Here is a 23,682-nt window from a genome sequence, read left to right on the forward strand (position 1 = left end):
GCGGGTGTGGCTCTCAGGAATACTGATCTAATCAAAGATCAAAGATCACTAGACCGGAGGCTCTGTCCATCATCTGCCTGCTATAGTGATGAGAACCGTGAAATTCTGTTATGACATTTACTATATTATTGCTGGATCCCGAGGCTAAGGTAGAAAGATCGGAGACTAGGGAAGTCTCTGGGTCTCATTATTATGTCTGTACACTCCGCACTTGTTGGAAGTTGAGAGAACCACCTAAGGTCCACAATTATGCCAGGCAGGCTAGCCGGCCATCCTCCTGGTTCCCAGCTCTAGGATTACAAATGCACGCAACAGACACTCACTGTTCTTGTTTGCTTCTTTTGTTCTGTTCTGTTTTAGGGGTGTTAGAGGTCGGCAAGCAGAATGGCCCTGGACTCTAAAAGCAATTTTCGACCCAGGCCTGACCACCTCAGTGATCCTGTAGCACTCTACACAGGAAAGAATGTAAAACTCTTTTCTTATTTCACTGCACCAGTTCACGCTCTCACCAAAAAAAAAAAGTAGTAAATTTAAAATTATGTGTTGGGGATCAAATCCCTGTCATTATTATTGTAAATCAAACGCTTTACCATGAACACACAAAGTAAAAAATGTAACAACTTAAAACAAACCGGGCGTGATCACAACTTTAATCTAAGCATTTGGGAGGCAGAGGCAGGCCGGTTTCTGATCGAGGTCCACGACAGCCAGGGTTACACAGAGAAACTGTCTCAAAAAACTGAAAACCAAACCAAACCAAAACTAGACCGAGACAATTAGAATTAAGTTCAATCTCTGAACTATGGTGTACATTAAATAATAAGAGATTTATTTATTATGTTTATAGTGTTCTGCTTGCAGGCCAGAAGAGGGAACCAGATCTCAATACAGATGGTTGTGAGTCACCATGTGGTTGCTGGGAATTGAACTCAGGACCTTTGGAAGAGCACGAGTTCATAGCTCTTCTGAGCATCTTTCCACAGTAACAGTAAGAATTAATGTCTAAAGCAAATTTATGGTCTGACCCTACTCAACATCAGCAAGCAGGTTCCTAATATTCTTAGAGTAGGCATTTTAAAAATATATTTATTTGTTTATTTATGTATATGAGGCCTGTCTTCATGAACATCAGGAGAGGGCATGAGATTCCATTAGAGATGGTTGTGAGCCATCATGTAGGTAGTGGGAATTAAACTCTGGACCTCTGGAAAAGCAGACAGTGCTCTTAACCACTGAGCCATCTCCTCAGCCCAAAAAAGGCATTTTCAAATATACAGTATCTGACCACAAGATGCACCCCCATTTCCTTAACTATTCTGCATTATTTATAAGCTCTTACTAACACCATCAGTAACATTGTGACTGGTACCCTCATTCACCAGCTGTATGCAGGGTTTGTCCTTAGCTTAGGATAGTGTTGAAGTGGCTTTCTGGGTCAAACAGTGTACAGGTTTCTAAAGCAAGTAGTCTCCAGAATGGCTTGAGCAAACCTACCCACTGTGTTGTTACACCAACCAAAACTCCATTAGATTCTCACCAACCAAGGAGCCATACTTTTAGTAAGAAAACGAAATACAAATTCTTTTGGAAAGTTGCTCAGCTTTCTGCCAACAAGATAACCAACAGAAACACTTCTGGCAAAGAGAAGAGAAGGCTTTTTGTCAAGAGTCTAGCTCAGTGGCAGTGTTTGCCCAGAGGCACAAGGCCCTGGGTCTCACTGACAGCACAGAGTAGGTTATTTTTCTAAAATAAAAAGTAAAAAGAGAGAGAGAGAAAATCAGTACCAAATGACCAAAATGTTTTATTTGACTAAATTCAGATTCATGCATAAGCATGAACAGTATCTCTCTCTGGTTTTTCAGACTTTGGCAATAAAAACAAACAAACAAATAAACAACAAACAAACCAAGCAGCCTTGTACAGAACAGTGAGAACGCCAAGGATGAGGAGTCCACAGCTTTACTGTAGGATATATACATACACATATGTACATATGTATATATTTCTGAAAGGCCTCTCCTCTGCTGGCCGTGTCAACTCTCAGGTCAGCTCAGAAACACATAATCACTTCTTCACCTCCCCAAGGTCTTCGATGCTGTCATCATCCACCTGTAAGACACAGGTAGAAGAATTTCATGAATTGTGGCAAAAGTTAAGTAAGTAAGTCACTTACTTTAAAAATGTGTTTTTATGCATCTTGTGCACTTACCTCTGGCCACTTTTCCTGAATGACATCGATTATGTCATCTGTGAAGTCTCCCTGAATGATGATCTCATCCTCCCCTGTTACTGAGGCACCGCAGGAGAATTTTTGAGCAAAAAATCTTTGTGCTTCTTTGAGATCAATTTCTGTTTCGTTTTTGTTTGTTTGTTAGAAAAAGAAAGGGCAAGAACATAATTGGATTTGTAAAATAAAGGCATTTCTTCATTTTGAAATTTCATCTACATTTTAAAGCCATTTAACAGATGAGTAACGGGAAGACCACAGAGCTTTTCACACCTATTTTCTAGGTCACTAGCCTCAGTACATAAGACAACATCCTCCACACTACTCCAGCACACAGCAAGACCAAAATGGCTGTGAATGGGAACACACACCTTAGATCTCACTACGCAGAAGGCAGAGGCAGAAGGATCTCTGAGTTACGGGTCAACCTGATCTACATAGTGAGTTCCAGGATATCCAGGGCCATAGAAGAAAGACCCTGTCTCAAAAAAAAAAAAATCCAAGAACACATTACTTTTAAGCATCACATTCGTGCTTACAACAGGAAAACTGAAAACAGAACCAAGCCTTTACAGGTAAGTCCTTTTTTACTTTATTTTCTGCTTGTTAAGACATGGTTGCCATGCCGGGCGTGGTGGCGCGCGCCTTTAATCCCAGCACTCGGGAGGCAGAGGCAGGCGGATCGCTGTGAGTTCAAGGCCAGCATGGTCTACAAAGTGAGTCCAGGATGGCCAAGGCTACATAGAGAAACCCTGTCTCGAAAAACCAAAAAAAAAAAAAAAACCAAAAAAAAAAAAAAAAAGACATGGTTGCCACAGGGCCGAGCTGCCTTGAACTTGTTATTCCTTGTCTTAGTTTCCTAAGTGGTAGTATTATAGGTATGTGCCACCTCAACAGGTTAAATCTTAGTATTTAAAAGGCAGTTTAGCTGGGTGTGGTGGTGCACGCCTGTAATCCCAGCACTTGGGAGGCAGAGGCAGGCGGATCGCTGTGAGTTCGAGGCCAGCCTGGTCTACAAAGTGATTCCAGGACAGCCAAGGCTACACAGAGAAACCCTGTCTCAAAACAAAAAACAAAAGGTAGTTTGGCGATATATTTCTCAATCTGCACAATTTTTATTGTCACACACAGAGACCTTAGTTTACATTTTTACCACGGCCTCTACTATCCAGTCATCCTCTAGAAACTGAAGGTTTTTTTTTGTTTTTGTTTTTGTTTTTTTTGGTCTTTCAAGACAAGGGTTTCTCTGTCCTGAAGGTTTTTTGTTTTTCAAGACAGGGTTTCTCTGTGTAGCCAAAGCTGTCCAAGACTCACTTTGCAGACCAGTCTGGCCTTGAACTCACAGAGATCCGCCTGCCTCTGCCTCCTGAGTGCTGGGATTAAAGGCGTGCGCCACCACTGCCTGGCTCCTGAAGGGTTTTGAACAAAGCTTCATACCATTAGCTCACTCTCCCTCATCTACTGTCATTCCTAGAGATGGGCTATTTTTCAAACCTCTCTCAATAAAGACTGCTGGAAACACAGGAGCAGTCCTGGCAGTTTTAAATCCTACCTACCTCTCCAAATTCTGTAGATATATCAAAACAGTAATCCCATAAGAGCTGGGCACTAGTACATATCCACAACCCCAGATTCTTAAGAGGGTAAGCAGTGGTTTGAGAGCAGCCAAGGCAACACAGCCAAGAGAGCATCTTAAAAACAAAAACCAAGCAAAAATACCTGAAATAAGGTGAGGGGAATGTGCTAGTGTCGTCTACAAAAGACTTTAAATGTTAATTCTAAAACTATAGTTAGAAATGTAAAACTCATGCCAGGTGGTGGTGGACACACCTTTAATCCCAGCATTTGGAGGGAGAGGAAAGTGGGTCTTTGTGAGTTCGAGGCCAGCCTGGTCTACAAAGTGAATCCAGGACAGTCAAGGTTACACAGAAAAACCATGTCTTGAAAAACCAACCAACCAACCAACCAAACAAACAAACAAAAAACAAACAAAAATAAAAAATAAAAAAAAAAGAAGAAGGAGGAAAGAAAGAAACGTAAAACCCTAGGACTGGAGATTAGCTGAATATGAAAAGTCTGTGCCTAGCACTCAATCTCCAGCAGTGGACAGAGCACATAAACTCGGCAGGGTGGTACCCTCCTATAAACCAGTACTTAGAGGTGGAGGCAGGATCACAAGTTCACGGTCGTCCTTCCTTACTAGCATAGCCGGCCTGAGACATAAGAGCTCCACTCAGGGGGCTGGAGAGATGGCTCAGAGGCCAAGAGCACTGTCTGTTTTTCCAAAAGGTCCTGGGTTCAATTCCTAGCAACCACATGCTGCCCTCTTCTGGCCTGCTGGCACACATGCAGGCAGGATACTTACTGAACAAATAACGAATAAACACATCTTTAAAAAAAAAAAATAGTTCCACTCAGTCTTGTCTTTTCTTTTTTTGAGGAAAGGTTTCACTGTATAGCCGGGCTGGTCTAGAACTCCCTATGTAGAGCAGACTGGCAGGATGAACATGCCTGCTTCTCCCTCCTGAGTGCTGGAATTAAAGGGGTGCACCATCACACCTGGCAGCCTGCCTTTAAGGAAAACAAAGCAATAACAACAACAAAGGGGGAGACGGGGGTGGGGGGGGTGGGGGGGGTGTTGTGCTGAACATGGCACTTGCTTGTAATCCCAACACTTAGAAAATAAGGTGGTGGATTGCCTTAAGTACACAGCAAATTCCAGGCTAAGCAAGACTTGTCTTAAAAAAATAAAAATCTAGAACAATGGCCAGAAAGACAGATCACTACATGGCTAAGGGCAATGGCTGCTCTCGTAGAGGTTCTGGGTCCGATTCCCAGCACCCACATGGTTGCTTGGTTGCTCACAAGCTCCAGGGAATCTGAATCCTCTTCTGGCCTCTGTGGGCACCAGGCAGACACAGGGTGCACAGACATCCATGCAGGTCAAACACCCATACATAAAAAATAAAAACAAAAAGAAACCCAAAACCCCGGTTAGGGTGTTCTTGGCATAAACAGATGTATGGGAGCTGAGGCGGTGGCTCCCCAACCCCACAGAAGCAAGCACGGCAGCAGACCTGCAGTGGCTCAGGGTACACACAGAGACTCCGGCTTGTACGTCTAGGCTGCTGTGTTCCAGGACCGTAAACGAACTAAAACCCCAACTCACCGAAAGTTGCAAGGCCACACACTCTCGTCACGTATTTCTTCTTTGCTCTGGGGATTTTGGCTATGGTGACCTTCTGTGGAACGGTCTTCTTCTTCTGCTTTATCTGCCCTCTCCCACCTTCAGTAACAAAGAGCACATCAATTGCACCCTTCTTCACAGCTATGAAACGCTACATTGAGTCTTCTTTTTTTTTAAGTTTCTTTTCTAAATACAAAAGTATCCAATTACATGTCTGAGTTAGTACCTATGATGTGCCTGGCGCTGCACTAAGGACTGCGGGTACAGACAGACAGAACACAGTTCCCATCCTCCAGACCAGGAAGAGTGGTGGTGGAGATGTTAAACCAGACATGGTAGTGCAAGGCCTATAGCACCAGCACGCAGGTCAAGTTCAGCCTCAGCTACTTCAGTAAGACCAAGTCTTATGGGCCTGTGGATGTGTCATCAAGTAAAGGTGCTTGCTGTCAAGCCTGATAACCTGAGCTCAATCCCCAGAAGCCACAGGATACAAGGAAAGAACTGGCTCCTACAAATTATCCTTTGACCTCACACATGTGTACACTACCTTACACACACACACACACACACACACACACACACACACACACACACACTATATATATATATATATATATTTGTTTGTTTTGTTTTTTGAAAGACAGGGTTTCTCTGTGTAGCCAGGCTGTCCCAGAAAACAGAGATCCATTTGTCTCTACCTCTCAAGTGCTGGGATTAAAAGTGTGAGCCACCACTGGCCAGCACAATAAATATTAAACAAAACAAACAAATAAAAGGCAGGAAATCGTTCCTAAAAGATGTGACCTCTAAAGTGAGTGTTGAAGAGCAGAGAAATGTTCAGGTGGAGATAAATGGCTGGACAGGTACAAGACATACATATGTTCAGTCCAAGAGACAAAACATGACATTTAGGAAGCATTCTGTCTTCCTGGAGAATGCTTATGAATATGTACCAAGGGACATCAGAAGTCAGTAAGGAACTGGGGAAAGCTCAGGCGTGACTACATTGGGCAAAGCAAAGTCACTGAAGAGAGAAGAATGAAAAGAGACAGCTCCATGGTTATGAGGAGCATGTTAGCTCTAGTTGGAAGGGTGGGTCTATGAAGAGTACGGTGGAAAAAGAGGCAAATGCAGGTCCTGCATTCACTCCAGCAGAAACTAATCAAAATGTAAACCAAATGCAGCATTGGTAACAGCTGCTAGTCAGAGTAAAGAGGAGGAGAAAGGAGAGAGGGAGAGAAAGAGAGGGGGCAGGGAGATTTTAGGACTGTTAAAGGTTTTCAAGTTTCCAGCTCAGGTGACAGGATAACCTTTGCCAAAACGGAGAAAAGGAAGAAATAAAGATCAACTCATAGGCCGGATGTGGTGGCGCACACCTTTAATCCCAGCACTCGAGAGACAGAAGCAGGTGGATTGCTGTGAGTTCGAGTCCAGCCTGGTCTACAAAGTGAGTCCAGGACAGCCAAGGCTACACAAAGAAACTCTGTCTCAAAAAAAGAAAGAAAGAAAGAAAAGAAAGATTGGCTAAGGACTCAGTCGATTTAACTTTAGAAGTGCTTCGTTTGTGGTATCTGTGGGGACCAAGCACATTTCCAGCTTGACATGAACAAAGTACAAAGGTATTACAGGTATATAGTGCAGCAGACGTTAGGGCTATGACAGAAACATCCTAAGACAATGAACAGAGTGAGAAGGTAAGAGGACCAAGGACAGGCCTGGGAAGTTACTTTTAAGGGACAGTGGGAAGAAGAGAGGTCTACACACAGGAAAAACAGAGAAATTCACACTTCAGAAAAGTGCATGCATTTTTTTCTACTTAGCAAATACCAAGACACCGATGACTTCTACTACCACAGTTCCAGTAAGGCAAAAATCAGGGTTAGACAGAACGGAGCGAGTAGTGAGTGACAGACGTGCAGGTGGAGGTGAGTGCACTTTAGTGAAGACTAAGAACGGATGAGAAGAGTGAGGAAAACACAGCAACAGAGTCTTGGCAGAGCTCTCTCCCTTAGAGCAGCATGTGTAAGGCCTTAGGTCTAATACCCAGCACTGGGGGGAAATTGGGGAGGGCAAAATCTTTAAAATATTTGTAAGCTGGGGCTGGAAAATTGGCTCAGCAGATTACAAGCATAAGCCATCATGCATAGCTCACACTAAACAGACAGAAGTTCCTCACCTTGCAGCCCTCATCACCCCACCTATCTTCTATGAAGAGAAGGTATGTTTTTATAAATCAAACATGAATTTAGGCCTTACCTCTCTTCTGTTTTTTCTTTTCCTCCTCTTCCCCTACTGGTCCTTGGCCTTCACTAATTCCAGCTTCTTGTTTGGGTGAATTTTCTGGATAGAAAAATGAAATTCAAGAACATGAACATCATTTTATACTAGTATTAAAAAAAAAAAAAAATCACCTGCCAAGGATGTGGCCAGGGCTGAAGAGTGTTGGCCTGAATGCACAGGGCCCTGGGTCCTGTCCCCACTTTAGTTCCAGCACTGATTTAGAAGGATCAGCACTGCAAGGCTGGGATTTTTTGGCTTTCCAAATGTGTCTACTGACCTGTTTTCTCAGCCCCAATAAACACCATGCTAAAACTGCTGGTTGGCTGTGGTGCTTGAAATTTCTCTACTGCTACCAGATTTTTCCAATTTTTTAATTAATAATTGGCACAGAAAAGAAACTTGATCAAAACCCCAGACTCTTACCATTTTTTAAGGACCACTAACAGAGACATCTCTTACTGGTAAGACACTGCCCACAGGCATTCTTCTACAGGGTTCTTGTGTTTCCTTTATAAAGTCCAGCTAGCTACAAAATTATATCTCATTTTCCTAAACAAAACTTATGTTAACCATGTCATCAAAATTTTTTCCTCATTAACCTTGTATCTTTATGTTCCCCATGAGGTTACAATAAAAGAAACTCAATGGCTGACTTAGAAGCTTAAATTGGCTTTGTTTGTTATGGTTTTTGAGACAAGGTTACTCTGTGTAACCCTGGCTATCCTGCAACTCACAAATGTAGACCAGGCTAGCCTCAAACTCAGGGATCCACCAGCTTCTGTCTCCCAAGAGCTGGGATGAAAGGTGTGCACCACCATGCGCAGCTTACTCCTTGAACTCTTTCTTTGTTTGTTTCTGTTTTTATTTTGAGACAGGGTTTCTCTGTGTAGCCTTGGCTGTCCTGGACTCACTTTGTAGACCAGGCTGGCCTCGAACTCACAGAGATCCGCCTACCTCTGCTTCCCAAGTGCTGGGATTAAAGGTATACACCACCACTGCCCAGCTCTCCTTGAACTCTTAACCTGACGAATGGCCTTCTTCATAGTGTACACCTTCTGGCTGACAATGGTGGCAGAGAAATCATCAGTCTATAGACACCTATGACAGAGCCTGCCAAGAATTACTTAAGATGGTTTTCTTACCTGTTCTTTCTCTTTAATAAGGGCAAAAAAATGTTCCAGCTATTTGTCCAACTACACTTTCAGCAGGAAATCAGCATCTCACATTCATATGATAAACTCCAAAGATACACACCATCACCAAATGGCTGTCTTGTGCTCTAGACCACTGGCACCAGTTAAGCCCCTTGGACAGACTCCCCTCTGAGGCACTCTAACTGCTGCCCACTTCATCCTCCTCAAGTCCCTTAAGAGCAGTTAGGGTGACCTCTGAGAAGAGGAAATGAGAAATTAGGAGTTAGGCACACTCCGTGGTAGGCAGACAGTTAGGGAAGGGAGGCCATGGCTCAGTAATAAAGGAGGCAAATTTCCAAGACGGCCAGCTTCCTCCTCACCCTCCAGACTTGAGACAAAAGCCTGGCAACTTAAAAAAATAAAATAAATAAAGGCTTTGTGGCCGGGCATGGTAGTGCACACCTTTAATCCTAGCACTTGGGAGGCAGAGGCACGTGGATCTCTGTGAGTTCAAGGCCAGCCTGGTTTACAAAGTGAGTCGAGGACAGCCAGGGCCACACAGAGAAACCCTGTCTTGAAGAAGGGGGGGGAAAGGCTTTGTAGGGGGTCCTGAGTTCAATTCCCAGCAACCACATGGTAGATCACACTGTGTATGTATGATAAATAAAGTTTTTTAAATGTTAAAAAAAAAAAAAAAACCCAAGCCTTTGTAGACTCTGTCTCCCACCAGCAGCCCTCTGGTGGACTGGCTCAACAAATTCAAGGCCTGCTCAGGACATGTCATACAACAGTTCTGGGCCAACCAAATTTCCTCACTTTCTTCAAACTGACCAACCACAAATTAGGGGAGGAAAACTTTTCAGGGGCTTTAAAACCAGGACAAGTCCCCTCTCTGCTTTGCTGAGTTTTCCCCCACCTTGTGTGTCTACTGCATTTATATGTCCCCTCTCCCAAGAAACTGTTAAAAAAAAAAAGAAAAGAAAAAAAAAGAAAAACAACAAAGTTCAAGGGTATCCTTAGCTACATAACAAGTCTGAGGCTAGCCTGGTCTGTCTCAAATCTGTCTCAAAACTAAACAGGGCTGTTGAGATGGCTCAGTGAATAAGGCACTTGCTTCAAAGCAATGTGAGTCTGTTCCTTGGAACCCTCACGATCAGGAGCACAGCTCCCACAGCTGTCTTCTGACACACACACACACACACACACACACACACACACACACACACACACACACCCCAAATGTTCTTTAAAATTCACCTCTGCGCCACTTCCTAAGTATGTGAAGCACTCCACACTAGCTAAATATAGCATCTATAAAGCAAATGGCTATACGACTCTAATGAAACAGAACAGTAAGTGATACAGTCTGGTTACGTATCCTCCCAAGGCCCAGGTATTAAAGACTTAGTCCCCAAGAAGTTGTTCCTGCTTTACGGGGTGGGGCTACATAATGAGACCTTGTCTCAAAAATCCAAAAACAAAACACAAAACAAACACCCCATAAGCCTCTGCCTCAGCCACTCAGGTAGTAGGATTACAGTATGCATCACTGTGCCCAGCTCACAAATTATGATTCTTTTTTGCTTCCCATATGGAAGGGAAATTTTCTTATAGGGCTGGAGAGATAGCTTAGCAGGTAAGGGTATTTGTTGCACACATGCACGCGCGCAAGCACACACACATATTTTAAAAAAAGATTTGTATATACAGTATTCTGCCTATTTGTATGCCTGCCTGCCACAAGAAGGCACCAGATCTTATCACAGATGGCTGTGAGCCACCATGTGGTTGCTGGGACTTGACTTGGGACCTTTGGAAGAGCAGGCGACGCTCTTAACCTCTGCGCCATCTCTCCAGTACTTGTTGTTCGTGCAGAGGAGGTCTGTGTGATTACCAGCACCTACATGACGACTCACAGTTACCTGTACCACCAGCTACAGGGAGTCCTACACACTCTTTTGGCCTCCATAGGCACTGGTCACGCATGTAGTACAGATATCATGCAGGCAGAACATCCACACATAAAAAATAAAATTAAATAAAACCTAAAAGTAATAATAAAAAGGGGGGAAACTTTTTCTTTTCTTTCTTCTTTTAATAACATTTACCAAGTTCTGGCCAGCCAGAGTTACATGATAAGATTGTTCCCAAAACAGAATCTATATCTTTTTTTTATTATTGTTTTTTGGTTTTTTGAGACAGGGTCTCTCTGTGCAGCCTTGGCTGGCCTGGACTCGCTTTGTAGATCAGGCTGGCCTTGAACTCACAGCAATCCACCTGCCTCTTCTTCCCAAGTGCTGGGATTAAAGGTGTGCTGCCACCACATGCAGCAGAACCAGTATCTTTGAGACAGAAACAAAAAGTAAAATATAAACAACTTGTTATTAACATGACAGTGACAGGGATGTAGTAGAAAGGACTCAAACTAAATGTCAATGTTATTAAAAGAAAATCAGCCAAAATCATGGTGGCATATGTCTATAATCCCAGGACTTGGAAACCAGAGGCAGGAGGATAGAATATGAGGCCAGTCTTGGTATATAGTGAGTTCAGGGTCTCATGTGAGACCCTGTCTCAAAAACAAAAAGATTATGAATGCATTTATCATTAAAAGTACTTAAATTATAAAGATTATTTGTTCTCCACAAACAAAACAGTAGAGTAGTTCAAGAGTCCTCATCTTCTTCAAAGACCTGCTAGTTACACACACCTAACTCCAGGTCAGTTGCTTACCAGGATTCATCCTGTAAACGTGCATCTGAACTCTCTATGCAGCAGACGGGCACTCATCTCCGCTTTACAGCCTTGGAGCTGAAACACTTTAGTAAAAGGAACATCTAAAACCACTTCACCTTGGTTCTTTCCTTCTGCCTCATTTTCATTTTCTTCAATTATTCCTTCTTCCTCCTCACTGCCAAAATCTGTTCCTGAATGGTGGTGAAGGACAGAGATCTAGCAAGCACTTCTGCAGCAAGGCCAGCGTGAGGTGAGGGCACCTAACTTCACTTGCAGGGCGAGAAGCCTCCGCTTATGGGGGTCTGTACGGAGTCTCTAGGGGTGGAGGGGTCAGGCCCACACTACCAGCCTGCTGAGAAACATCCTCCCTCACACTGGTAGCATTCCCCTCTCTAGACAAGAGGGCACTCACAAATCAGTCAACCCTACTTATCTCAGTGTTGGCTTAGTTTGTTTGTTTGTTTGTTTTTTGAGACAGGGTTTCTCTGTGGAGCTTTGGCTGTCCTGAACTCAGACCAAGTTGGCCTTGAATTCAGAGATCCGCCTGCTTCTACCTCCCTGAGTGCTGCAGTTACAGGTGTGCACCACCATACCGGGCCAGTTTATAACCTCAACACACTGATCCTGTGAACATTTCTCCTGCATCCCTCTCTAAGTCACAATCATGGTGTAGGCAGGTGATGCTCAGGACCAAAACTGAAGGGGCTAATTACAAGACCAGCCTTAAGTGTTCTTTTCTAACAGAGTGACTAAGTAGTTACCATCTCCAAAGGCCTTACAAAGGACAAGGGGTTTTGCCTCACAGAAGTATGAAAACTGGGCAGCAAAGAGAAGAGCAACATAGGATGCACAGGAGTGGAGTCGGCCTGTTTCGGGCCTAGACTTCCTTGTTCCTGCGAGTGCCTCTATTTTAACCCACCTTGTGCGCAGCCATCAAAGGAGCCCAGCACCATCAATCCCACTCAGATGCCTGCACCTCTAAGCTCTACATGCTCCTCTTCCTCATGTCCAACATTCTGTTCTACACTGCCTCATTCTCTGACCAGTTCTTACCCACTGTTGCCATTCTCAGGCAAGCTGTCACTGTCACCATTACTGAGACAGGGTCTCACTAAACCACTCTGATTTTAAACTCTCTTGTTACCCAGGCTGACCATGAATTTTCCCTCTCGTCAGACAGATCTTCTTATCTTAGCCACTTGAGATTACAGGCCTATTCCCTATGCCCAACTTTACAAAACATGTCTTCAGACCTATTTATTCGTGTGTGTGTGTGTCTGTGTGTGTGTGTGCGCACGCGCATGTGTAAATTAAAGGACAACTATACGGAGCTGGTTTTCCCCTTCCATCTTAATGTGGGTTCCTGGGATACTCAGCTCCCCAGGTTTATGCAGCAAGCACCTTTACCCCCTGAGCCATCTTGCCAGCTGGAAACAATTCTCATCTCCCCCTTTCTGTTTACCACTATCTGTATACTACTTGATTTGTTTCCCCTTGGAGAAATTTGTTCCCACTACTTTGTCTTCAGACCCTCAAACAGCATATATATGCTCCTAATAAATGTGAATATAGTCACTTGTGGTAAGTATGCCCATAATTCCAGCACTCCAAAAACAGAGGCAGGCGGACCTCTGTGACTTTAATGCCAACTAAGGATAGTGAGACCCCGTCTCAAAAAACAAACAAACAAACAAACAAACTATATATATATATGTATATATCTCTCCTAAATTGTTCACTCTTTTATCAGCTAATACAAAGATTTATCTTGTCTCAGAATTTAAAAAGTTATAAAGTTAACCAAGATTGGTGAAATTTCACAATATTCTATAAAAGGTCTTTCATATCATTTTTTGTTTAAACCAGGGCTCTGCGCATGTTAAATAGGTCCTCTACCCCTAAGCTACATCCACAACTCTCTTTTTCCTTCAAGAGACGGGGTCCCTCATGCTGCCCAGGCTGGCCTTGACATGACTGTCTAACCTCAGTCCACCACACACCTGAAGCAGTAGGCTTCCACCACCAGGTCTGGTTCAACTTTCCTATGTTTAAAATGCCCCACCATGTATTCGTTTCATTAATACAATTTTAGTTAAAAACCAAACCAAACCAAAAAACACATAGGTTCAAAAAAGGAAAAAGTCCATACCTACAGTCAGTTTTGCAAATTCATTTGGAAAATTCTTCTCTAGCCACTGTCTACATTTAGCAACATCAGGCATATATTCACAGTACTGCAAGGGAAGGAGAAGGACAAGTGAGAACTCATGCATTTCAACTACTACAGTTTAATGAGAAGCCATCCCACATACTCCCAACACAAAGAATGATAAACCACATCCATAGCTCACTTTGTAGCCAGGGAAGCCTCTCAATCTAACTCCTCCGGCTTCCAGGGTGCTGGAATTACAGGTCACCATGCTCAGCCTCGCCTGATTCATCCACAGGAAATCTGTACTTCAAGTAGGAACTATCCCACAAGAAATGAAAACTCAGACCAGGAGCTCCTCAGAGCAGCTGGTCATTTCTCCATCAAACAGAGAGGTCATTAAAAAGACACTAACGGCCAGGTACAGAGGCATATGCCTGTAAGCCCAGCACTCAAGATCAGGCTGGAGGACCCTGAGGTTAAGGTCATAAACCACAAAGTGAGGCCCCCTACTCTGAGAAACTCAAAGAGGGAGGGAGGGAGGGCAGTCACAAGCAAAACCATGGTTCTTGCTTTGGCCACAAAGGGCCCTCATTATTTTCCTGATTTGACCACACAGCTTGAATGAAGGAAAGTCATATACACATTTTCTATTCCTCACTCTTCCTCTTCGCAGGCATGTAAATCTTGGCTTTCCGATTATGTTTGCTCCCATCGTCTGGCTACTCATAAACTCCACTCAAAAACCTAAAACATACAGCCAAGTACAAAAATGACACACAGCTGGGCTGGAGACATCTCAGCATTAGAGAGTTTTTATAGCTCTTGCAGAGGACCTGGATGCAGGTCCTAGCACCCACAGGTCTGCTCTCAACCTTCTCTAACGTCAGCCTTCTTCGACCTGAGGGCACTGTATGTACAGGATGCACCTAACTCATGTTAGGCACATAGCTCACATAAAAATACATAAATCTTTTTAAGAAAAGGCACATACACAGAGAATTAAGTATTCTGATCCAAAGTTCTTTATAAAAGGGTGAAACACTATCAAATGAAAGGAAATGAAAACCAGAAGCTATTAGATTAACTCTAATATCAAGATTTCACATGCAGAAAAAGAACAAAAAACCCAACAAGACTTACCTCTGTTGGTAATGAACAGACTAGAGAAATGGAGAGGAAAAAAACAAAGACGTGACATGTTAAAACCATGAAAACACAAGCCTCATAACTATTTTTCTTTCTTTTTTAAAGATTTATTTATTTACTGTACACGTATACAGTGTTCTGACTACATATATGCCTGTACACCAAAAGGTGGCACCAGATCTCATTATAGATGGCTGTGAGCCACCATGTGGTTGCTGGGAATTGAACTAAGGACCTCTGAAAGAGTAAACAGTGCTCTTAACCCCTGAGCCATCTCTCCAGCCCCCCATAACTATTTTCTGACAGAATACTTTATTTTTTCCTCTAGTTTTTCATTTCTTACTCCCTTTTAAAAGACACCTTTGTGTTATCACCTCTCCTACTTTTCGATCAAATATTCCACTTGAGGTGTCCCCTCATGTACCAGAGACAGACAGAGACAAGGCCACACACTACTACTCCCCAGGCTAGGCTGGAATTCCTGGTCTCAAATGCTTTCTGCTTCAGGCTCCTCAGCAGCTGGGACTGCAAGTATCTAATACTGTACTCAATACGCCATTCTTCTAAACCCCTGGTCAATTTTGACTAAATCTTAACTTAGGCTGGTCACTAAGCTTGCTTCCTCCAGCTTTTATCCTGCCGCCGGATGTGAAGCTATGTGAGAACACAGCTTCTTTGTCAAAAACCTTCAGTGACCTACAGCAGCTAAGAACTAAGTCCCAACACTGTGGTCCCAGACACCACTGTCTTTCAACTTCCTACTTTGAAGATCCAAATAGTGTAGACTTCCAGGTGCTGCAGCTCCACGTTCCCCACCCTTTCTACCTCTCTTCTTGCTCTCTGGCCTAACATCTCTGCTCTCAGTGCTGCTTGAATACGACCCTCCCCTCCTACCAACTGTGTGCTCACCTCTAGTCCCCCTGACTCTGCAATTGAAAGGCCCTCTGCCCTTCCACACCACCACCACGACTGACCCAGGTGTGTGTCAGTCTGCTACAGCTGTACCTGTGTACGTCTCCTCACCAAACACTTACACCTACTCGTTCTAAGTTACCTGTAGAGAACAGGCAGAGCCTTGCTGTCTTACAATCCCTCCCAGAATCTAGCGCAGCACCTTATCCAGATAGATACACTGTCAATCACTGATTCACACTGACACTGACCCTAGTAAGAATTCCACTGCATTTTCCTACTGAGCTGGCTCATGAAGCCAATCATCACAACGCCTTCTGGTTGGACTCTAAGTGCATCTATCTTTTGGTAGCCTCTGCCCTACAGACCTGGTTTACTAAGCCCGGGGCCACAAAAAACACATCTTACCGTTGACGCAGATAATCAACTAAAAATGTTTCCTAGGAAACCACCACTTAATACCTATGATCCAAGGCTTATCAAAGAGTCCACTTCTTTGTCACCTCCTTACTTCACTCTCGACAGACCCTTCCCTTGCTCAACTCCTAACTCACAGCTGTATCAATATTATTTAGCTCAATGTTTTGTATTCCCTAAGCGATTCTCTCCTTCTACCGTGTGGGTTCCAAGATTGAACTCGGGTCATCAGGCCTGCTAGTAGGCAAGCCCACTACTCCCGAGTGTTTCTTATACATGTAGATCTCACACTCCCTGAGAATTAGAAGCACCCCCTTCCCTTAGTGTTGTAATACAGTTAATTAAGGCGGGAGATGAAAATACTTTTCAAGGACAGCCTGAGATACAAGAGACTTCTTTTTTAAATATAGCAGAGTGGTGATTCATACCTTTAATCCCAGCAGGTAGGAAGGAGAGGACAGCCTAGTGTACATTGTGAGCTCCTAGCCAGACAAGGTTACAAAGTAAACCTTATCTCAAAAACAAACAAACAAAAAAAGACAAAACAACATCCCTTTCTCCCCGTCAAGACAAGGTTTCTCTGTGTAGCTCAAACTCAGAAATCTGCCTGCTTCTGCCTTCCTGAGTGCTAGGATTAAAGCACGTGCCACCTGGCTAAGAATATCATTTTTTTTTAAGGTTACACAATTGGACTGGAAAGTGGTTAGAGCACAAACACCAGGCTGTGGACAGCATTCGCACATACGCGAATCTATACACATAAACATAAAGTAAATCCAGGGGCTAGAGATGGCGTGGTGGCTAAAAACACTGACTCCTCTTCCAGAACCATCTGTAACTTCAGCTTTAAGAGGTCCAATGCCCTCTTCTCGTCTCTGTGAGCACCAGAAGTCCAAGTGCTGCACACATACACATAGCCAAAACAACCATCCACACACATAAAAAAACCCTACAACTAAGGCCTCAAACTCAAGAGATCTGCCTGTCTCCGCCTCCTGGGTGCTGGGATTAAAGGCGTATGCCACTTAAAAAAAAAAAAAAGATAGGGTCTTACTCTGTAGCCCAAGCTGGCGTCAATCTTGCAACAACCTTCCTCTCTCCACCTTCCAAGCGCTGAAACTACAGGCCTGAGCCACCATGCCCTACTTGATCTTTACTAGTTTGTTTATTATGTGTGTACAGATACACGTACCATGGCCTACTTTCAGGGATTGGTTTATTACTTCTACAATGCAGGACCAGGGATTCCAACTCAGGCTGTAAGGCTCCACAGCAAGCACCTCTACCTGTTGAGCCATCTTAAAGGCCCAACAGTTTTTTCTAATTGATTTTTTTTCCCTATATGTGTTCTGCTCACAATATTCCCCTTCCTCAAGCCCAATAGTTCTGAACTGCATTCAGCAAAAAAGCTTAAAGAACTATATTGACGCTAGGAGTGGTGGTACACGCCTTTAATCCCAACACTAACCCTAGGGAGGCAGAAACAGAGGCAAGTGGATGGATCTCTAAGTTGAGGCTAGCTTGGTCAGGACAGCCAAGGCTACACAGAGAAATCCTGCTGGGGGGAAATGAAAAAAATTATATTGAGCTGAGAGTGGTGGCCAAGGCAGGAAAAGCTATGACTTCAAGGCCAATCTGATCGACACAGTGAGTGAGATCCAGGCCAGCCAGGGCTACACAGATACCCAGCCTAAAAACAAAAAACAAAAACAAAAACACTATACTGAATCAGTACTGTTTTATTTTTAGGTTAATTGTGTCAGGGGATTTATACAAATCATCTGTCTTAAGATGCTTTTGCAGTTTTGTTTCTTGTTTTTGAACCTGGGTCTCACTATGTAGCCTGCAAACATGTATTTGCTGTGCACTGTCCTTTCTCTACGTACTTCCCAGTACCTCCCTTAAAGCCTGTGCTTAGAATCTATACTAAAACTATTTAACATCTTCCTTGGGAAAACACCAAAGGGGACCCGAGGCTGATGCAGCCGAGAGCCCAGAGGCTCCGGGGCCCAGGATTAGGAGGCCCTATAGCTTTCTCAGAGGCATTGGCAGCAGTCTCTGGGAGTCATGATGGGGCCAAAGCTGAAGCCACATGAGTATTTTACTCATGGAGTGAAGACCAAAGACAAGGAGTGGATCCTTAAGACCAAGCTGAGCCATCTGGTCAAGATCTCTAGAGGAGATCTTTTCTCCCAGCCCTATAAGGAATCAGAATACTGACTTTCTCCTGGGGTTATCCCTTAAGCATAAGGGATTTGAAGACTGAGCTGAGGCAAAAGCACACGCACAACAGCTAGCAGACCAGCTTCAAGGCATTTACTGCCACATTACTGCTACAATACACACTCTTGTCTGGAGGTTAAATGCTCCAAGTAGCCATTGCCTTCCAAGGAACTGCCATCTTGGCCAAGCTTTCCACTACCCCTATGCAGAGGTTACTGAGGGTACAAAAACTGCACACTTCATATAAAGTGACAGACTGCTGTAGCTTTGTACTGATTTATGGCATCTCCACCAGAAGAACTAGCACGGTCTTGGCTCCTGTGTCCAGGAAGCAGGAACTAATGGCCAATATTGATGATGACTACTATACTTCAGCCTGATCAACTTCACCAAAGCCACCTTTGATACCTACAAAGATCTACAGCTACTTGACTCTCTTGAAAGAGAAAATCTCCTCATCATGAACTTACAGACTGTCTTGTGAAAACTCAGACCAGAATCTTGATGCATAGGATCCAGGATTCGACCATGGCTACCACATAGTTTCTCTACAATAAACTTAATAAAGCTGGTTTAATAGAGGTAAAAAAGAAAAGAGCACAAAGGGTGGAGCTGGAGAGATGGCTAAGTGCTTAAGAGACCTTACTGCTCTTACAAAAGACCCAAGTTTGATTCCTGGCACTCACTTGGTGCCTCAGGACCAGCTATTAACTCTGGCTCCAAAGGATCCAATACCATCTTCTAACCTCCATTGGTTCCTGCATGCATGTGATGCACATACATAGGTACATACATAAACCCACTTTAAAAAGATGTAGCAGCTGGGTGTGGTGGTGCATGCCTTTATCCCCAGCACTCGGGAGGCAGAGGCAGAGACAGAGGCAGGCGGATCTCTGTAAGTTCGAGGCCAGCCTGGTCACAAAGTGAGTCCAGGGCAGCCAAAGCTACACAGAGAAACCCTGTCTTGAAAAACAACAACAACAAAAAGTAGCACCTGGGCATAGTGGTGCATGTCTGAAATCCCAGCACTCAGAAGGCAGAGGTAGGAGGATCTCTGTGAGTTCAAGACTAGCCTGGCCTAAAAGCAAGTCCAAAACAGCCAAGGGTACACAAAAAAAACATGTCTGGAAGAAATACACACAAACACACACACACACATGCGCAGATCTCTGAATTCCAGGCTAGCCAAAGCTACAAAGTGAGGCTGTCTCAAAAATAAATCAATAATTAACAACAATAATAAAAAGAACAAATTAATGATGACGTGAGAGAGACTGTCCCAAGCTCTCCATGGTGACTGGGGGAGGAGTGCAAAAACAAAAACAAAAATTAAAGCCTGTTTCTCACAAAACTCCAACTTTGTTATATTAAAAATTCTAGGCAGAGCCAAGCAGTGGTGGTGCACACCTTTAATCCCAGCACTCAAGAGACAGAAGCAGGTGGATCTGAGTTTGAGGCCAGCCTGGTCTACAGAGTGAGTTCAGGACAGCCAGGGCTACATAAAGAGATCCTGTCTGAAGTTTGGAGATGGAAGATGCCTTAGTCTTACTCTATAAAGCCACATAAGCCTAAAGAGTTGAGTCAGGATCCCCCAACAACCTCAGCATCCATGTAAAAGACAGCACAGAACCACAGCACCAAAATCCCAACACTGGGGAGGCTGAGGATCCACAGTGCTTGTTAGCCATCCAATCTAGCCCATTAGTGAGGGAGATACCCTTCCTCAAAAACAACACAGTAGGATGTGATGGAGAGGTCACCTAACACTGACCTCTGGTGTCACAAGCCTACACATCCACACACTAACCCGTGTGATGGAGGGGTCATTTAACACTGACCTCTGGTGTCACATGTGCACACATCCAAACACGAACATGAACACACTGTCCTACCACTCTGACCTCATCTTCTCTACTTTTTAACTGACTCCCTTCCTGTACCATAAGAATTCAAAGTTGCTTAAAGAGTTCATGGGGTAAAGGCACCTGATGCCAAGCTCAAGGTCCAGAGCTCAATCCCCAGGATGCACATGGAAGACAGAACTAAGGACCACAGTGTCCTCGACATCCACACACGAACCATGGCATGAATGAAATTAAAATGTAAATAAAAATATAATAAAATTGCTCAAGAGTCTAGTCAGCCATCAAGCTCCCCCAGATCCTTCCTTATCCCAGTACAGGGACTGAACCTGGAGGTTCTGAACATTCTGGATAAGTGCTCTGCCACTAAGCAACATCTTCAGGCCCTGCCTCTTGCTCCCAAAGCTTCCTTTGGCATCACTTCCTTTAGGATGCCCTTCCTCACTTCTTCCATACTTTACTAAGAAATTCTCCTAACAAAGTGATACACACCCGCCTAAGGCTGGGAATTCTCTACTTGCACATTACCTCTAATCTAACTGGACTGTAAACTCCCCCAGGCCAGGAAGCAAGACATAAATGACACAGAAAAGGAGTATCTCTTAACCTGTGTGTCCTTACTAAGCCCGGTCCCTTCACACCACAAAGACACTTGGGGGAATCAAGAGGACCAAACATGAAACTATCAATGTGTGGTGGCACACGCCTGTAATCCCAAGCACTCAGGGAGGCGGAGGCAGGCGGATCTCTGTGAGTTGGAGGCTGGCCTGGTCTACAAAGGACAGCCATGGGGACACAGAAAAACCCTGTCTGTCTCCAAACAAACAAACTACAGTGAGCACAAGCCATTCCATTTTCCTTCCAACACTTGCCTCCACAATAAAGAACTCGAAGAGGGTAATCCGCATCTAACTTGGCGCTGTTCCTCGTATCGCCTTTGCAATCAGCCCCACTGGATTCAGAAACGTCAGTAGCCATCTCACAAACCTGGAAACAAAACAACACAACTTTAGTATCTGGGAGCTCCACCCCGAAAGCCAGCATTTGGGTATAAGCTTTCACCATGTATTCCCTGAACCCCCAAAGCTGTTTCAATTCTATTAAAAAGAACACAAGTTGATGGGCACGGGGGCACAAGCGTGTAATCACAGTACTGGAGAGGCAGAGACAGGCGGATCTCTGTGAGTTCGAGGCCAGCCTGGTTTACAAAGTGAGTCCAGGACAGCCAGCCAAGGCTACACAGAGAAACCCTGTATTGAAACACCCCAGCCCTCCCCCCCGCAAAAAGAAAACAAGTCTCATTAGACTCACAAAATGAACAACTGTAGGCTTATCTACCTGCTCCACGGGTTTACAGGGAGCCAAGAATAAATGGGCCATGAAGGCTAAGAGTTGGGGGGTGAAAGCAAAAGGTACACCAAAGAAAAAGAAGAAGCAGTGGGGGGGGATAGTTGGGGTAGGTGACTTCAATAGAGACCGGGCAGGTCTGAGGTCTATATGGGAGGGATGCAAACTGCAGTAAAGGCTACCCAGGCATCTCTGCAGGACGGGGGGAGTCACCCGTGGTGACCAGAAGGCAAGGTACGGCGACAGCAAAATACCAAAGGAGAGGGAAACCGAGCCAGGGATGAGGATGTAAGTGCCAAAGCCTGGGGATATAAAATCGGGACAGAAGGACCAGGAAAAGGGCAGGTAGCCCACAGGAAGGCTGTGGCTAAGGGGAGATCCCGGGGACGCCACAGGAGGCCCCCATGTGGGCGGGCGTGGAGACGCTCGGCCCGGCCCCCTTCCTTTAGGCAGCGCCTAGGCTGCCCTTACACGCTCTACCAGCTCCTCAGAAGCCGCAGAGGCGCGAGCGCTCGTTACCCAGCCGTCCGCACAGCCCCCGCCGCCTCCGCTCCGGCCAGCTGAAGGGACACATGCAACTCCTCTTCCCCGGCCACAGCTGCCTGAAAGCCGTCGGCTAGGCACGCTCGCGCGAGACAATAAGCCTTTATCGCGAGATCCCGGCAGCCACTAGGCGGATGTCGCGAGAAGCCTGAGTGCTGTGGGTGGGCGGGGCAAAGAGGGAGGAGCATGCGCCCAGCGCTGAGCAAGGGGGGGGGGGGAAATGGGGACTGAGTTGCGTAGAAGCTGATGGCCGGTAGGAGGCGCTCGCTACCTATTGGCGAGGGTGAACGAGTGGCGCTGGGTGTTCTTGCGCAGTGGGGCGTGGACCGGACTGACAGAGAGGCGCTTGAGTCACTGTGACTCCCTATTAATGATGTGCCTGGGCTACAGCCTTGCCCCAGCGTCTGGACTGCATCCTAGAGTCCAGACTAGCCACTCGCCTGATAAGTCACCCCTCTGTGGAGAGATTATGGCTGGATGAGACACTGGGTTTTATTTCATTACTATTCCCTTAATTTGAATTACTCCTGCAAAGATCATATGGATGACTGTTCAAACTTATCTTGCCAGGCTGACAGCTGCTTCCGTATGCTCGCTTGTGCGTTCCTCACCTTACACGTGTTCTACGCTGGAATGCCTTTATCACGTCTCTGGATTTCTGATTTTAACCACACACACACACCCTTGCCTTAGTTTTGCTTCCTTGTTTTTTGTTTTTGTTTTTGTTACTTTGATTCTGGGGAAACCCCTTTCATCTGCATACTCAGCCCAAGTCTCACTCCCGAAACAGGAATAACACTAGGACACTTTCAGAGCTCGGAAAGGAAGAGCTTGGTAGATTGGCTGCTCTTTGGTTTTGCATCGTCTCTGGTCACACCCACAGGTTCACATCCTCCAGTGCCGGCTCTGTTCACAACCACTGCTACCATCCCTTTAAGTTTCTGTTTTCAGCTTACTTTTCCTGAGTAAGTTAGCCAACACAATCCTCACCAGAGATTCATCCTGCGTGGCCCCCTCCCACAACTTTCTTTCGGTACTGGGAATTGAACCCAGGCCTTTGTGAATGCTAGAGAAGTGCTCTGCCACTGGGTTATAGCCTGAGCCCCTCTAATCACTTTCGTAAATAATTAAAAAAAAAAAAAAAGCATCCCAGCCAGGCAGTGAAGGGGCTTGCCTTTAATCCCAGTACTTGGGAGGCGGAGGAAAAGGCGTTGCTGAGTTCAACGCCAGCCTGGTCTACAGAGTGGCAGGGGCTAGGGTTACACAGAGAAACCCTGTATCAAAACAAACAAACAAAAAGCACTCCAGCATCTCGTGGAGGCGGGGGGTGCAAACCTTTAATCCCAGCACTGGGGAGGCAAAGGCAGACAGATCTCTGTAAATTCCAGGCTATCAAGGCTACCTCGTAAGACCCTGTCTCAAAAAATAAAATTAAAAAAATAAATAAATAAATGGGACTAGAGAGATGACTGAGCAGTTAAGAGCACTGGCTGCTTTCCAGCAGACCCAGCTTTAAT

At 44.8% G+C, this 23,682-nt stretch overlaps 1 protein-coding gene and 1 long non-coding RNA gene across 7 annotated transcripts; both read right to left on the reverse strand.

Moving 5' to 3' along the window:
- Positions 1 to 1,777: 1,777 nt before the first annotated feature.
- DENR (density regulated re-initiation and release factor) lies at positions 1,778 to 22,297 on the reverse strand. 6 transcript variants are annotated; one of them, XM_084761099.1, is made up of 9 exons: positions 22,142 to 22,297; positions 21,148 to 21,262; positions 14,856 to 14,875; positions 13,713 to 13,797; positions 11,680 to 11,754; positions 7,671 to 7,754; positions 5,397 to 5,513; positions 2,210 to 2,349; positions 1,778 to 2,109 (listed from the first exon to the last, which is right to left on the reverse strand). In XM_084761099.1, exons 2-9 carry the CDS (start codon positions 21,251 to 21,253, stop codon positions 2,065 to 2,067), a joined length of 672 nt encoding a protein of 223 aa, XP_084617225.1. In that variant the 5' UTR covers positions 21,254 to 21,262; positions 22,142 to 22,297; the 3' UTR covers positions 1,778 to 2,064. The 6 variants fall into 6 exon arrangements, with proteins under 6 accessions (XP_084617225.1, XP_084617226.1, XP_084617227.1 ...); XM_084761100.1 differs by having other exon boundaries at positions 22,094 to 22,225; XM_084761101.1 differs by lacking the exon at positions 11,680 to 11,754.
- On the reverse strand, positions 18,390 to 21,128 carry LOC311585651. The gene is made up of 2 exons (XR_014775290.1): positions 20,252 to 21,128; positions 18,390 to 20,184 (listed from the first exon to the last, which is right to left on the reverse strand). It is a non-coding gene; the product is annotated as an uncharacterized lncRNA (long non-coding RNA).
- Positions 22,298 to 23,682: the final 1,385 nt, after the last annotated feature.

The sequence above is a fragment of the Acomys minous genome (genome assembly GCF_964271855.1).
Source record: "Acomys minous genome assembly, chromosome: 16".
NCBI lineage: Eukaryota > Metazoa > Chordata > Mammalia > Rodentia > Muridae > Acomys > Acomys minous.